Source organism: Sminthopsis crassicaudata, chromosome 3 (genome assembly GCF_048593235.1).
Source record: "Sminthopsis crassicaudata isolate SCR6 chromosome 3, ASM4859323v1, whole genome shotgun sequence".
In the NCBI taxonomy this organism is placed as follows: Eukaryota; Metazoa; Chordata; class Mammalia; order Dasyuromorphia; family Dasyuridae; genus Sminthopsis; species Sminthopsis crassicaudata.
Window position 1 is genome coordinate 611,499,370 of NC_133619.1, and position 16,961 is coordinate 611,516,330.

The window sequence follows — 16,961 nt, forward strand, 5'->3', positions numbered from 1 at the left end:
AGAAATAGATAAAGAAAAAGAACAAACCAAAAAAAGAACTTGAGCATAAAAAAGCAAAAGCAAAAATAGACTTAATTAAAAGAGATAACAAGAGAAACTTGATTTTACTGATACAAACTATAAATAGTAGGATAGCATAAAAGAATTTTACATGAAGTTTTTCTGATAAAGGCTTCATTTTTCAAACATCCAGAAAACTGAGTCAAATTTATAAAAATAAAAGCCATTCCTTAGTTGATAAATGGTCAATGGATATGAACAGGCAATGTTAAAAAAAAAAAAAGAAATCAAAATTATCTATAGTCATATGAAAAAGTACTGTTTATTAGAGAAATACAAAGCAAAGCAACTCTAATGTATTACCTCATACCTATCAAAAATGACAAATGTTGGAGAGGTTGAGGCACATTAATGAACTGCTGGTGGAGCAGTAGCAACCATTATGGAGAAAAACTTGGAACTACGACCCAAGGGCTTCAAATTGGGAATACCTTTTGATTCAACAATACCATTAGTAGATCTATATCTAAAAGCCATCAGAGAAAAAGGAAAAGGACACACACACACACACACACACACACACACACACACACACATTTGTAGCAACTCTTTCTGTGGTGGCAAAGATTAGAAAAATGAGGGGATGCTCATTAAGTGGAGAACGGTTGAACAAGTTGTGGCATATGAGTGTAAAGGAGTACTGCTGTGCTACAAGAAATTACAGAAGAGAAGGCTTCAGAAAAATATGACAAGACCTATATGAATTGATTCAAGGTGAAGGGAATATAAGCCAGCAATTATTATACATAATAGCCGCCATGTTGGAATGATGATCACCTATGAATGACTTGGCTATTCTGATCAACACAATGATGTAAGATCCAAAAAACTCATGATGAAAAAAAAATGCCATCCACCTCCAAAAAGAGAACTGATGAACTCCCAAGTGCTAAATGAAGTATAATTTTCTCATATTTGTTTCTGCTTTATTTATTTATTTATTCATTCATTTATTCATTCATTTATTTATTTATTTTGGCAGCATGGTTAAAATGGAAATATATTCTGCATGATTTCATGTGTATAATTGATCTCATATTGCTTGCCTTCTCAGTGGATTGGAGAGAAGAGCAGCAAAGAGGTAGTGAATTTGGAACTCAAAATTCAAAAAGAATGGCAAAGTAAACAAATTTAAAAATTAAACTGACATGTGAATTTCTTGGTAGAACTTAATCAAGTGTTACCAGGCTGTTTCTTGGGCAAGTATGTCAAAACAAACTCTGGATTAAGGGAAAGATGGGAGGGGGACAGAGACCCAAGAAGGCAGAGATAGAAGAGCTGGAAGGTAGGGCACTACTGAACTCGCCCCAGCTTATTTAGGTCCTAAGCTCTGCTCTTTCTACTTGGTTAAGATTTGCAAGTATGATTAGTATCTTCTAAACCTGGCACCCTAGTTATAGTTAATTGGTTCTTGGTCCCAATCTCAACCTCCAGGCCCAATAAAAGCTCCAACTATACCCCTAACCCCAGTTCAGATTCCAGATGAAATTTTCTTATTCTAGTCTTACCCATACCATTATGAGGTCGGTGCATGTCAATGTAGTTACTGTTGAGTTTGGATTTGTCCTTTATCTGTACTGTCACAGCTCTCTCAGAGATGATGGCTTCGAATCCGACCACTGTGGTGTGCTCATCCAGGGGGTACACGAAGAGGCCTGCCAGAGGAAGGTACCCCATCCCCACCGTGGACATTGAATGACTGAATGACATTCATATAAGTTTCCTTTGACCCTCTAGGTGCCATAGTATCCCCCACATGAAGGTTGCCATTGTGATTTAAGGAAATCATCAGGATATAGCCACTAGAATGCTGTGTTTTGGGTCAGGATTCTTGGTAGCAGATCTATGACCTTGGACTTTTCTTCTCTGAGTCTCATCTATAGCATGAGGAATTGGACTTGATAATCCACAATGTCCCTTCTCGTTCTAGTTATGATTCTATTCTATTCTTAATGACACCTGATACATGTGTCTGGTGTTATATATAAGTCCCTTAAGGTTACTTTTTACATCTAGACAGTATCTTTTTTGACCCACACAACAATCCATAGGTGTCATTATCACTGTTTACCAGATAAGGAAACTCCAGATATAAAAACTTAAGCTATTTTATGCAGAGTTCTGGAATCAGGAAGATGTGGAGATGGGAACTGAGATCTTCCTGCATCCAAATCTAGTATTTTATCATGTGATCCCAAAAACAGAGAGTGAAGGAACCTCAGAGACCATCTAGTCTGGTGCTCTTATTTTTACAGAGGGGGAAACTGACATCCACAGAAATCAAGTAACATTCCTGAAATCACACAGAGGCAGGATGTGGATCTACTGCCTGTCCCCTCAAAGTCATTAAATGCTTTCTCCCTTGATTGCTCAGAGTGGAATAGTGAAGGCTTTTCCATCATATAATGTTACCACTAGCCAAAGGAGTCAAACTCATGGCTTTTGGGCTTCATGCAGCACAAGACCCTTAAGTGCTATGTGAACTAAATCAAAATGTAAGTGGGAAATGTTAAAAAAATAAAAATACAAATGAAACGTGTTCTTCTGTGTTTTTTTAATCAATATGGAAAAGAGGGATTGTTTCTATTTGTGTGAAGCCACTGTGTTACACTAGGACTTTGGCAAGTCACTTATGTACTCTCTGGGACGTATCTAGAGAATGAGGGAGTTGGTCCAGATTGAATAAGGTCTCCCCTACTTCTCAATTCTAGGATACAGTATGAATCTTGGAGTGAGGGCAGCACAGATGATACTTCCAAACAATTCTGTTTGTACCATCTCATTTGATGATGTTAACATTCCCTCTTTGAGGGAGATTGTCATCCTTGTTTAACAGCTGAGAAAGCTGAGATCAAGGAAAGGATTTGCTTAGTGTCATAGAAATAGTAGCAGAGTGGGGGGCCAACCAGGGCCCTGTGATTATAAGAAGTCAGTGGTCTTCCCTATTCATCACGGTTGCCTCTATTTGGGGGAACCTTTATCCTTACTAGTAGAGTTTCAGAAAAACCTGTAACAAAATGAGTACCAAAGTAATGACTGGTGGCAATGATGGGGGTGGTTCAGACCCAGGCCCTCTGACTTCAAAAGTCCAGGACTCTGTTCATCACAGAACAATGGGGGATGCTTCACATAAAATAAAGGATCCCTGAGATAGACCTGTGCTATACTTAGGATATACTCATCCTCTCTGAATGGAGTCACCCTCCCACCTTTTCCTGACCCAACCAACTGTTTAGTGAAGGATAGCCCAGGGCTGAAATTAAGACCTAGACTATTCACCTGGATATCCAGAGTCCAAGCTGGGCAAGGAGGGATCATGCAGAGGGAGGAAGGGTGAAGTGTGTTTAGAAGGGGGTCTTTACCTTGGAAAGGCTGAACTTCCACATTTTCATAGGTGAGAGAGGCCATGAGCCCAAAGGCATAACCCTGGACACAGGAGGTGATCTCAGAGGAGGTGAGTGGAAGTGGTTCCCAGGTGTTAGAGTTGAGTAGCCCAGGCATCTTGCTGCTGCTTCGGTGGTGGCTTAATGTACTTTTACTGGTCTGTGTCTCTTCAATCTGCAGGAGACATGACAGGAGGGAAAGCTCTCTCTCGGTTCCTATATCCTCAGCATCCTCATTCTCACCCCCTCCCCCAGGTCTACCCTGCCTCAACTTCTATTTCTGTTGGGCTTTTCTAATAGTAAGCCCAATAATGGGAGAATACAAATATGATTATCCCCATTTGGCAGATGAGGAAACTGAAGTTCAGAAAGGGAAAATTAAAGATCACACAGCTACCAAGGGTAAGCACTTTACTGCTACAGGATTTTTCAGTTTAATTCAATATGATTGAGTAAATATTCATTATATTCCTACTGCTTGAGGATATAAAGAAGAAAAGTGCTCAAAGTACTTACAATCAACTATTGGGAATACTGCCTATGCACACAAATGTGCCTTATTCCCCAACAGAACATAAATGGTTCTTGAGAATAGGGACCATTTCATTCCTGTCTGTATCTAGCACAGTGCCAGGTGCCTAGTATGTTAAATCAAGTCTTGCTTAGCGATCTCATCAGCTCCCATTTCTTGTATCTGTTTATTAAGCCCTAATCTCTCTTCTGACCTGCACTTTTTCATGATTTGGGGACATCTTGAACTGAATTCCCCATAGGCACTTCTAATTCAGCATGTCCAAAACAACTCATGATCTTTCCTTCCAAGACCTTCTTCCCAACTTCCCTCTTATGTGTCAAGGATATCATTATTCTCCCAGCTTCTCAATCTAGGGGTCATCTTTGACTTTTATTAGCAAGGATTTATTAAGCACTTTGTATGCCCCAGTGTCAAATACTGGAGATACAAAGAAAAGCAAAAACATAGTCCCTGCCCTCAAGGAGTTCACATTCTAATGAGGGAGATAATATGCAAACAACTATGACATGATATATACCGAGTGAACAAAAGTCTATGAAGGAAAGGTAATTGCAGCTGGGAGTATAGAGGAAGGCCTTCTGACAGAATTTAAGGTGAAGGCAGAGGAGAAGGTGCAAAAGTTTTCTAGACATGAGGGACAGCATATGTAAAGGCACAGAGAGGAGAGATGAAGTGGTATATCCAAAGGAACTGCAAGTAGACCAGTATTAGACTGTAAGAGTACAGAAAAAAGAATGAAGTATAAGAGGATTGGAGGGATGGGAAAGAGCCAGGTAGTTAGCCCCAACTAGGGTTGAGGTTTCATAAATGGAGAGAAGGGGATTGATGTTGTGAAGGCAGAAATGAAAAGATTTGCCAATGAGTTTAATATATGGGACGAGTGAGAGTGAAAAGTCAAAGATGACCCCTAGGATTGAGAGTCTGGGAGGATGATGATAGATACCCTTGACACATAAGAGGGAAGTTGGGAAGAAGGTCTTAGAAGGAAAGATCATGAGTTGTTTTGGACATGCTGAATTAGAAGTGCCTATGGGGAATTCAGTTCAAGATGTCCCCAAATCATGAAAAAGTGCAGGTTAGAAGAGAGATTAGGGCTTAATAAATAGATAAAGAATGGGAGATGATGAGATCACTAAGCAAATTAGAAGTAGAAACAAAGGGGAGCCTTTGGGTGATACCCACAGTTTAGTGTTATGACTTGGAGGAAGATCCTGCAAGAGACACAGATAGGAGACCATATTGCTTTCTCTTGATGTCCCTATTCAAAAGCATGAGTTTAATTATCATCTCTATTCCAATAATTCACACACCAGCCCCAGTCTCTCCCCTGAGTTTTGACCTCACTTCACCAATTGCCTTTCTGACATTTCAAACTGGATATTAAAGACATCTCAAATTCAACATGACGAATGCAGATCTCATTGTTTTTCCCCTTCAAATTCATCCTTCTTCCAAAATTCCAAACTATTGAAGGCTTCATCATTCTTCTAGTCTTCCAGTTTCCAAAAATCTTGACATTTATCTTAACTCCATCCTCACAAGATGGTCAGAAATAGAGATAGAAGGATAATCTCATGGTTTCTCCTAAGAACTTTAGAACTGATTTATAATATGGAAGACATTGACACAAGATTGCCCAGCATGGTATGTATGCCCTCATCAGAGAAGGTGCTGTGCTCTATGAGTAAAGCATAATTGAATTAGCCCAGAAGAAATGTGAGATGCACAATTAGAGTCTACCCCAAATGTGGATAAACTCTTTGTGTCCGACTCGTGGTATTGGTCTGATAAGCCAATTGGACACACTACGACTCTAACATAATGATGTCAATTTGGTCCTCTGAGAATGAAGGACAACCAAGCAATCCTTTTATCCCACATATCCAATCAATAGCTCCAAATCTTGCTACTTCTTCCTCCAAAACTGTATCTTTATTTACACAATAGTGCAATACCTTGTCCCCTCTTTACCAGATTCTTGGAACACTTTCCTTTTGAGTCTCCTTGCCTCAAGTCTCTGTCTATTCCAATCCATCTTCCCCATAGTTGCCAAACATAGATCTAACAATGTGACTCTCATAATAATAAGCAGCAAACTTTTCCCTTTCCTCTAGAAACAAATATAAAGTGTTTTGCTCTTAAAGCCTTTCACAACCTGACCCCAGACGATCTAACTTCCTTGGACATCATTCTCCCTCTCTTCAAATGAAATAATATTTGTAGAACTTATTAAAGTGCCTGGAACATAGAAGAGCTTGTTTCTTTTCCCATTGTCCATCTCCTACATCTTATGATTATTGTCCAGCTAAACTGATTTTTTCTTGATTGAGAAGTTCAATCTCCCATCTCTCTGCTTCCATACTGTCTATCTCCATGTCCTGGAATGCATTCTTTTCCCAATGCTACATAATACTAAATTATTCCTTAGTGCATTAGTGTACTTCTTTTTCACACTCCCTCCAATATTTGTCATTTTATTTTTCTGTCATATTAGCCAATCTGATGTGTGAAGTAGTACTTATGAATTGTTTTAATTTGCTTTTCTCTAATAATGATTTAGAGCATTTTTTCATGCAACTATTAATTGGAGAATGACTCTTGTTTTCATAAATTTGGCTTATTTTTCAATATAGTTGAGAAATGAGAATTTTATTGGAAAAACTTGTTATAAAAATTTCCCCCTAGTTAATTGTTTTCCTTCTAATTTTTGTTGCGTTCATTTTATTTATGCCAACCCTTTTTAATTTCATGTAATAGTCACATAATGATTATGATGGAATATTATTGTTCTATAAGAAATGATGAGCAAGATGTTCTTAGAAACTATGGAGTTGGGTTCACAAGACATAATAATCAATGACTATAGTCATCTAGTTTTTGTAAATCTAAAGACTCCCATTTCTTGGAGAAGAATTCATTATTTGACAAAAATTGCTGGGAAAACTGGAAAATAATATGGCAGAAACTAAGCATTGATCAACATTGAGCACCCTATACCAAAATAAGGTCAAAATGGTTTCATGATTTAGACATAAAGGCTAATATAAGCACATTGGGAGAATAGGGAACAGTCTACCTCTCAGATCTGTGAAGAAGGGAAAAAATTATGGCCAAAAAAATAGAGAACATTATGAAATGCAAAATGGATAATTTGGATTACATTTAAAAATTTTTTACACAAATAAAACCAATGTAGCCAAGTTTGGAAGGGAAGTAGAAATCTGAGGGGAAATGTTGATAACCAGTATTTCTGATAAAGGCCTCATTTCTAAAATATATAGAGAATTGATTCAATATGTCATTCCCCAATTGATAAGTGATGAAAGAATATGAACAGATGATTTTCAGATGGAAAAAATTAAGGCCATAGTCACATGAAAAAATGTTCTAAATCACTTGATTAGAGAAATGCAAATTAAAACAATTCTGAGATACCATATCTCACACCTCTCAGATTGGTTAAGATGACAGGAAAAGATGATAATAACTATTGGAGGGGATGAAGGAAAACTAGGACACTAATGCATTGCTGGTGGAGTTGTGAACTGATTCAACCATTCTGGAGAACAATTTGGAAGTATGCCTAAAGGGTTACCAAATTGTACATACTCTTTGATTCAGCAGTATCTCTAACCAATATTAGACATTATTGTTATACAGAGAAAGATCAGATTATGGGATGATCAGATGTGATGGACTTGTCTCTTTTCAAACAATGAGATGATTCAGGACAATTTCAATAGTCTTGTGATGGAAAATGCCAACCTCATCCAGAGAGAAAACTATGGAGATAATGTGGATCAAAGCATAGTTTTTTCACAATGTGTACAGTCTTCTCTTAATTCTACTCACTGATGCCCTTAGCATCAATTCATGTAAGTCTCTCCAGGCCTTCCTGAAATCATCCTGATGATTATTTGTTATAGAACAATAATATTCCATCACATTCATTTACCATAACTTATTCAGTTATTCTCCAACTGATGGGCATCCACTCAGTTTCCAGTTTCTTGTCACTACAAAAAGGACTGCTACAAATATTTTTGTATATGTGAGTCCTTTTCCCTCTTTTATGATCTCTTTTGGATACAAACCCAGTAGAGACACTGCTGGATCAAAGAATATAAAGTATGATAGCCCTTTATGCATAGCTCTCTACTACTCTCTAGATTAGTTGGAGCAGTTCACAACTCCACCAACAGTGTATTAGTGTCCCAGTTTTCCCACATTCCCCTCCAATATTTATCATTACCTTTTACTTTCATATTAGCTAACCTGAAAGGTATGAAAATAGTACCTGGAAGTTGTCTTAATTTTCAATTCTCTAATCAAAGTGATTTAGAACATTTTTCATATGACTAGAAATGGCTTTAATTTTTTCATCTGAAAAAATTGTTTGTTCATACCCTCTGGCCATTTATCAATTGGGGAATTTCATGTATTCTTATAAATTTGAATCAATTGTTTAAAATTGTCATTACCAGTACCCTTGGAGGTAAAAATTGTTTCCCAATTTTCTGCTTCCCTTCTAATCTTGTTTGCATTGTTTTGTTTATATAAAATCTTTTAAATTTAATATCAAAATTATTCATTTTGCAGTTCATAATGTTCTCTAGCCCTTCTTTGACCATAAATCCTTTCTTTCTTCACAAATCTGAGAAATAAACTATCCTTTGGTCTCCTAATTTGCTTATAACATTACACTTTATGTTTAACCCATTTTGATTTTATTTTGATATAGAGTGTTAGGTATGTTGGTCAGTACACATAGTTTCTGCCATACTATTTTTCAATTTTCCCAGCAATTTTTGTCAAATAGTTAGTTCTTATCCTAGAAGCTAAAGTCTTTGGATTATCAAATACTAAATTACTACAGTCATTGACTATTGTGCCTTGTGAACCTAACCTATTCCACTGATCCATTACTCTATTTGTTAGCCAGCACCAAATGATTTTGATGACTGCTGCTTTATAATGTAGTTTCAGGTCTGGTATAACTAGGCCATTTTTTATTTGCATTTTTTTCAGTATTTCTCCCAAAATTCTTGACTTTTAGTTCTTCCAGAGGAATTTTGATATTTTTTCCTAGCTCTATAAGTAATTTCTTGCAATTTGATTGGCATAGCACTGAATTAATTTAGATTAATTAATTGTAGATTAATTTATGTAGAATTGTCATTTTTATTATATTAGCTCTGTCTACCAAGGAGCACTTGATATTCTTCCTACTGTTCATTTATAACTTTATTTGTGTGAAATATTTGTGAATGAAAGTGTTTTGTAATTGTGCTCATATTCAAAGTTCCTGGCTTTGTCTTGGCAGGTAGACTTCCAAATAGTTTATATCATTTACAGTTATTTTAAATGGAATTTCTTTTTCTATTTTTTGCTGCTGGATTTTATAGGTAACATATAGAAATGCCAATGATTTATGTAGATATGTTTTGTATCCTGCAACTTTGCTAAGGTTATTGTTTTTCTTCTGATCTTATTGGGAATACTTCCCCATTTATCCATTTATCCCGTTTATCCTCATTACACATGATGTTTGCTGATGGTTTTAGATAGATGGAGAAATGAGGTTTTAATCAGAGAAACTTGGTATAAATTCTACCCTCTTCTCCCTGGCCCAGTTTCTTGATTTTCTTCTAACCTTGGCTGCATTGATTTTATTTGTAAAAATAGTTTTGAAATTTGACGTAATTAAAATTATCTATTTTATATCCCATAATTATCTCTTCTCATAATTCTCCCTTTATCCATTATTTAGTTAGGTAAAATATTCTATGGTCTTCTAATTTACTTATAAGATCACCTTTTTATATTATGTATTCATTTTGATTTTATCTCAGTATATGGTATTAGATATGTTGGGCCTTATTTTCAAACTGCTTTCCAGTTTCCTTAGCAACTTTTGGTCAAATAGTGAGTCCTTGCTCCCAAAGTTTGGATTGTTGGATTTATTAAACATTAGATTATTATGGTTATTTACCTCTGTGTGCTGTGTACTCAATCTATTCCATCACTCAACTACTGTGTTTTTTAGCCGGTACCAGATTATTTTGCTGATCACCATTTTGTGGCAATGTGGTTGTATGAAATCTGGTATTACTAGGTCACCTTCCTTCGCATTTTTTTCATTAATTCTCTTGATATTTTTGACTTGTTGTTCTTCCAGATGAATTTTGTTGTTTTTTTTCTCTAGCTCTTGAAAATAATTTTTAATTATATTGTATGGCACTAGGAAAATTAATTTAGATAGAACTGTCACTTTTATTATATTGGTTTGAACTACCAATGAGCAATGAATATTTCTAGTTATTTAGATCAGTATTTGTATGAAAAGTGTTTTGCAATTGTGTCAAATTCTTTTGAGTTTAATGTTATTCACTTTCAATTTATTTATTATTGTACACCTATGCATATGTATACATACATGTGTATTTATATATATATCCCATACACTCTATAGTTTTTCACCATTGAAATATAAGCTCCTTAAGAGTAGAGATTTTTTTCCCCTTTATTATATCTGCATCCCCAGCATAAAGCATAGTAAGTACTTAGTAAATAATTATCTGGAAGATATTATGGAGGCAGAGTAGGAAAGATTTGGCAAATGATTGGATTTAAGGGATGAGAGACAAAAAAGAGCCAAAGATGATAGTGAAGTCCCAAATCTGAGTACTTAATAGGGTGGAAGGCACAGTTGTTAAAAATATTATTTCATCACCTAATTCATTCCATTAGTAGCTAATCTCAGTCAGAAATGGAGAGCACCAATTTTCTTCTCATTGTCATAAATGAAGAGAACTTAAGTGATTCTTGGTCGATGTTACTCAGCAACCCAAGGGTCAGAATTGGGACTAGAATTCACATCTGTCCCTTGGCCAAGCTAAGATATTCTAGTTCTATCTCCTTCCTTGGAATTTCTTTGGGCTCCACTTTACCCACTAATCCCAGGTTGCCTCATCTGTCAAATGAAAAAATTGGGCAAAACCCTTAAATTATAAGATTATAAAATGAATGAGTGAATGAAATGGATTAATGGAAAAATTGAAAGAGACATTCAAAATCACTTCCTTACCTGAAGTATGAATCTCCTCTACAACATTCCTAGCAAATGATCAACCATTATTTGCTAGAATGAACCTCAATTGGTTTCTAAGATCCCTTTGACCCCAAACATTCTATGAACTATGATCTCTTTCAGTTCCAACATTCTAGGATTCTATATCCCACAGGCAAATCCTTTTGGAAAGTGCTCTCATGGAATGAGATTGAGTCTCCTCCTCTCTGATGCTTACCTGTAATATAAAGTGGCAGTCCTTAAAAAAAATAAGTACTGTGTACAGAGTGCTACTATTGACTCTGGGGAACAAACAAAATTGGATAAGATATACATAGTCTTCATCTTCTTGGACCTTATAGACTAGTAGGAGAATACTAATACATAATATTAAGTTAGCATTTGTATAGCACTAAAAATGTATAAAATGCTTGAGTCTGATTGATTCCTTGGTCTCAGACAGCTGCTGCTTCCAAGGTCTAAATTGCCTTTCCCTCCTTTTTCTTTAGTCACTACCATTGTAACTGGATACTTTGGGAATGTGGCAACTTTACCATATCTCTTTTCATTACCTTGCCTCTGTATACTCTAGCCCATAAGGATGCATTTGGCTTGGGTTTATTTAAAATTTAAAAAAAAGGGTATATAAACTTAGTAATAATAAATATACCAGAATTTTAGTAGTTAGGTATCAACCTTTAGATTTTAATTTTTTTCTTAAGTTCCATGGACCTAGCACAGGCCAATTCTTGATTATCTAGGACTCATGACCCCAAAGGAGAATGTCACACGTTTCTTCTGATATGAAGACTCAGTCCTTTGTTGTGGCCAATTGGGGAACCTTGTGATTGAATACTCTCTTGATATTACTTTGTTTTTATTTAGTTGTTTTTAGTCATATCTGATTCACTGTGACTCCATTGGGAGTTTTCTTGGCAAAAATACTTGCAAAAGACAATGGCAAAAAATTTTGCCATTTCCTTTCCCAGCTCATTTTACAAGTAAAGAAACTGAGGCACAGAGTGACGGGACTTGCTTAGAGTCACACAACTAGGAAGTGTCTGAGGCCAGATTTGAACTTATAAAGATCAGCCTTCCTGATTCCAAGCTCAGTGCTCTATCCAATGGGCAACCTATGCATTGACCTGAGATAAATGACAACTTCTCTGTGACCCAGTTTCCTTTTCAATAATATGAGTGTGTTGGACCAGTTAACTTTTATAATCCCATTTCTAGATCTATGATCTAATGTTCTTTGGACTGACTATCAATCAATGGTGTTTATTAAGTATCTATTATGTTCCAGACAACTTAACCAAGAAGCATTTTATGGGTAGATAGAAACTTAGTTTAGCTGAGTCCTTGGCTGAACATTGGCATCTGGCTTCTACCCTGTGACTTAGCTGAATTACCAAGCTTTGTGAGCTGAGAAGCATGCTGGCTCTTATTTTTAGGGCTGTACTAAGGTGGGTGGGAAAGGGGAATCTGCTGCCCCCTACTTAGCCACTTGATAAGTCTCCTACCAGGTATCCTTTGTGAGCTTGGCCAGGACCCTCTCTCCTGCCCCCACCCCCAAATCTTGGTGCACTGCCATTGGAGACTCTTTAATTATGTTTTTCTTTGAAGCAATTCCCTCTGTCTTATCTCAACTTTAGCTTATCTTCTGTCAGGCTGATGGACAGTGAGGAGGCAGATAAGGGGACTGGCTGCATTCACAGCTGCTTTCCCTGCCAGAACTCTCCCCTCTGTGGCCCACAGGCTGGCCATCCTAGACATAACAAGATGGAGCTATTAATTTCCTGGCACACCTTCCCTTTGTTCCTTCCCTCTTCCTCAACCCCTCCCCTCCCCAACCTGGCTTATTCTTGTCTGGAATGCAAAACAGGGCTCTGCTCTCATCTTTCAGCTGGAAAAATAAGTCCATGCTGGCCACACTGTCAGCTAAGTTTCAGTTGTGTCCCAAAGAGGACTTTTAAAAAATGGAATCTGAGTTGGAAAGGATGCTGAGGTCATCAGATTCAATCTATACCTTGAACAGTGATGGAAAAAATGTTGACTCTGTGGCCTTAAGATGTTCAGTCATTTTTCAGTCATGTTCAAATCTGCATGACCCTATTTGGTGTTTCTTGGCAAAGATAATGGAGTAGTTTGCCATTTCTTTCCTTCTCCAGGTCATTTTACAGATGAGGAAACTGAGGCAGACAAGATTAAGGGATGAAGTGTCTGAAGTCAGATTTGAAATCAGGAAGATGAGTCTTCCTGACTTTAGGCTCAGCTCTCAATGCATTATGGAGTCACCCACCTGCCCAATCAGAGGAACTGGATTCAAGCCCCAGATTCAACTCTTACTAGCTGGATGACCTTGGTCAAACTGAATAATTTCTATGAGTCTCTGTTTCCTTATCTGCAAAATGGGGGCAACACGGCATTAGACCAAATGGATTTGGAGGTCCTTTCCAGCTTTTAGTCCGTGATCTTGTGAATGACAAATAGTCATCCATCTACTGTTTGAAGACTCCAGAAACTGATCATCTCCTGAGATAACTCATTCCATTCTCCTGAGACTCTAATTGTCAGGAAGCTAACATTTGCCTCTCCCATGATTCCTGACTCTAATCTCTGGGGCTAAACAGAACAAATCTATTATTCCCCTCTTCTATATATGATGAATACTAGCAACTTGCTAATATTTACTAACCTGTTTTTCCTTTATCTCTCATCCCAGTCTTCTCCAGAATTAAGAGTCCCAAGTTCTTCAATTGATTCTCATATGCAATGTCCTCTTCCCACCATCCTGGTTGATCTCCTCCTTCTGGACATTCCCCAGGTTGTCAACGCCTTCTTTAAAATGAAGTACCCAGAAATGAACACAATATCCCTGATGTGGTCTGGTTTGACTATGGCAGGGAACAGTAGAATTAGTGTGGATATGCCTAGTCCTGAATATGATGTTTTCCTTGATTCAGCCAAAGATCATGCTAGCTTTCTTGGTTGTAGTGACATAATAGATTTGTATTGAGCTTTTGTAGCCACTAAGATGCCTAGATTTTTTTTTTCATATGAACTATTTTTTAGTGTTTTTCTCCCTCCTCTCTTCCCATTATATCTACATTAATCTAACACTCCTACTGGGCTTTAGATATTCAGTCAACAAATATCTATTGATTACTTATACTGGATCATCTGTGTGGCAAGTCTTTCCAAACTCTTTCTTCCTAATCTTGGGTGGGAGCTATCCTGTCCTAGTTAGACTCAATCTTTTATTATAATTTTGATACCTCTGGGAGAGGTAAAATATCATTATTATTAAAAACAGACCTAGGATTTCATTCATTTAAGGAACTCCCATTTAGGAAAGCCCTTCAACCAATGCATAATACAGGGGGCTAAATGTTGATAGAGGCAGGAAAGCAACTCTTGCTCTGCAATTTACAATCTTAGAAAGTTTTCTATTTGTCCAATATCACATAGCCTCACATATATCAATATATTGGGACCTAAATAATCTTACTGTGAAAAAGTTTATCAAGTCAATTTGTTTTCCATGAAAAGAAAGACTGAAGTAGTATTTGGGGTTTTCTTGGCAAAGATATTGGAGTGGTTGGCCATTTCCCTCTCCAAAATAGATGATGTAGGTAGGTAGGCAGGTAGATAGATAGGTAGATAGACAGATAAATAGAATATATGAAATCTGATTGGGGAGGGGGTAAAGAGAAACTAGCACTTGAAAAGATCAGATAGGGGCTTCATGTAGAAAATGGATTCAATAAATGAAGTTTTCCTTAAGTGATCAGCAACATTTGTCACGGAAGCCACCTGCTAGTGACTGCTGGGATCTGAGAGGCAGTTGCAGTGAAAGTCTCTTGACCTCTTCTTAACTCTGATTTCTTTCATCTCTACACAGAATATATTTTCAAAGCACAACAAGGTTATTGTTTAAAGAAAAGCATACATTCTTTCTCAAGCAACATCTGCATCAGTAAATTTGTTTTATGACCTTCAGACAGATATTTCTGACTCTTTGGGTTTTGTCGGTCTTTCCTTAGGCCTGTTAGCTCTACTTCAAAGAGTAAAATAAAGATTGTAATAACAAAACATTCCTTTAGTCTCTCTAGTGTGCTGTGTTTCACAACTATATAGGGCTATACCCCCAAATGATGCAGTCCTCTTTGACCTTTTTATAGGCTTTCTGCATTCTACACTTAAGCGTGGTCCTCAACAATCTATTTAAAAATTAGATCTTTAAATCTAAAGATTTAAAGCAAATATCAGCAAGCATCATATGTAATGGGAACAAATTAAAACCATTCCCAATAAGATCAGAGATTAAACAATGTTGCCCACCATCATCATTACAATTCAATATTGTATTAGAAATGTTAGCTTTAACAATAAGAGAAGAAAAAGAGATGAAAAGAATTAAGAGTAGGTAACGAAGAAACCAAATTATCACTCTTTGCAGATGATATGATGGTATACTTAGAGAACCCTAGAGAATCAACTGAAAAAACAACTAGAAACAATCCACAACTTTAGCAAAGTTTCAGGATACAAAATAAATCCACATAAATCATCAGCATTTTTATAAATTACTAACTAAATCCAATAGCAAGAGATACAAGAGAAATTCCATTGAAAATAACTGTTGATAATATAAAATATTTGGGAGTCTACCTGCCAAGGCAAAGTCAGGAACTATATGAACACAACTACAAAACACTTTCCACACAAATAAAATCACATCTAATCAATTGGGAAAATATCAAGTGCTCACGGGTAGACTGAGCAAATACAATAAAAATGACAATGCTACCTAAATTAATCTACTTGTTCAGTGCCATACAAATCAAACTCCCAAGAAATTATTTTACATTTCTAGAAAAAATAATAACAAAGCCCATCTGGAAGAACAAAAGGTCAAGAATTTCAAGCGATTTAATGGAAAAACATTGTCAATGAAGGTGGCCTAGCTGTGCCAGACCTAAAGCTATATTATAAAGTAGTAGACATCAAAATCATTTCAAACTCGTTAAGAGGTCTGTGGTTGTACCTCATTAGTTTGCATTTCTCTGATCAATAGTGATTAAGAGTACTTTTTCATATGACTAGAAATGGTTTTAATTTCTTCATCTGAAAATTCTGTTCATATCCTTTGACCATTTATCAATCGGAAATGGTGTGAATTCTTATAAATTTGAGTCAATTCTTTATATATTTTAGAAATGAGGCCTTTATCAGAACCTTTGAATGTAAAAATGTTGTCTCAGTTTATTGCTGCCCTTCTAATTTTGTATTCATTACTTTTGTTTGTACAAAAACTTTTTAACTTAGCAAAATCAAAATTATCTATTTTGTGTTCAATAAGGAACTCCAATTCTTCTTTGGCCACAAATTCCTTCCTTCTAATATCTGAATCATTAACGTCCTTAACCTGCTTCACTTCCATTAATCATTGCTCCATCCCACCTTAGACATACATAAAGGTGTTCATACCCTAACTCTTGCCATTGCCCACAAATGTATGATTTCCATTTTCAAAAAATTGGAATTCCCTTTATCCAACCACAATCTATTAGTTTTTCACCTTTCCTTCTTCCTTTCCCTACAGAACTTTCTTCTTCATCTGCTCTGTAATTTCCAGTACCTTGATTCCCATTCTCTCCCAGAACATCTACCCTGCACTCACACCATTTTCTCCTTTTCTTTCCAAATTGACTTTTTGGTGAACCAATTAAACTCTACACGGTCCCTCTGTTTCTCTCATATTGCTAATTTACACCCTTGTAAGCCTCAGTACTGGATCTCTCCCACCATTTAATACCAATACTACTAAATGTAGGTGGAAAAAAAAATCACAATCATTCTGGTTGGGTCTATGACACATTTGTGAAATATAATCTCAATGGGTCCCCCT

General features: G+C 36.5%; 1 protein-coding gene across 3 annotated transcripts in view; it reads right to left on the bottom strand.

The window, feature by feature from the left end:
• The window catches only part of VWA5B1 (von Willebrand factor A domain containing 5B1), a 117,997-nt gene that overhangs the window by 68,240 nt on the left and 32,796 nt on the right, over positions 1–16,961 (bottom strand). For 2 of the 3 annotated variants that reach the window (XM_074306040.1, XM_074306038.1), the window contains exons 2-4: positions 13,746–13,888; positions 3,423–3,618; positions 1,575–1,715 (exon numbers count right to left, since the gene is read on the bottom strand). In XM_074306040.1, coding sequence (XP_074162141.1) covers positions 1,575–1,715; positions 3,423–3,561 — 280 coding nt within the window. In that variant the 5' untranslated portion in view covers positions 3,562–3,618; positions 13,746–13,888. Of the gene's footprint in view, positions 1–1,574; positions 1,716–3,422; positions 3,619–11,065; positions 11,125–13,745; positions 13,889–16,961 lie in introns of those variants that run through there. The other variant, XM_074306039.1, reaches the window with a different exon arrangement.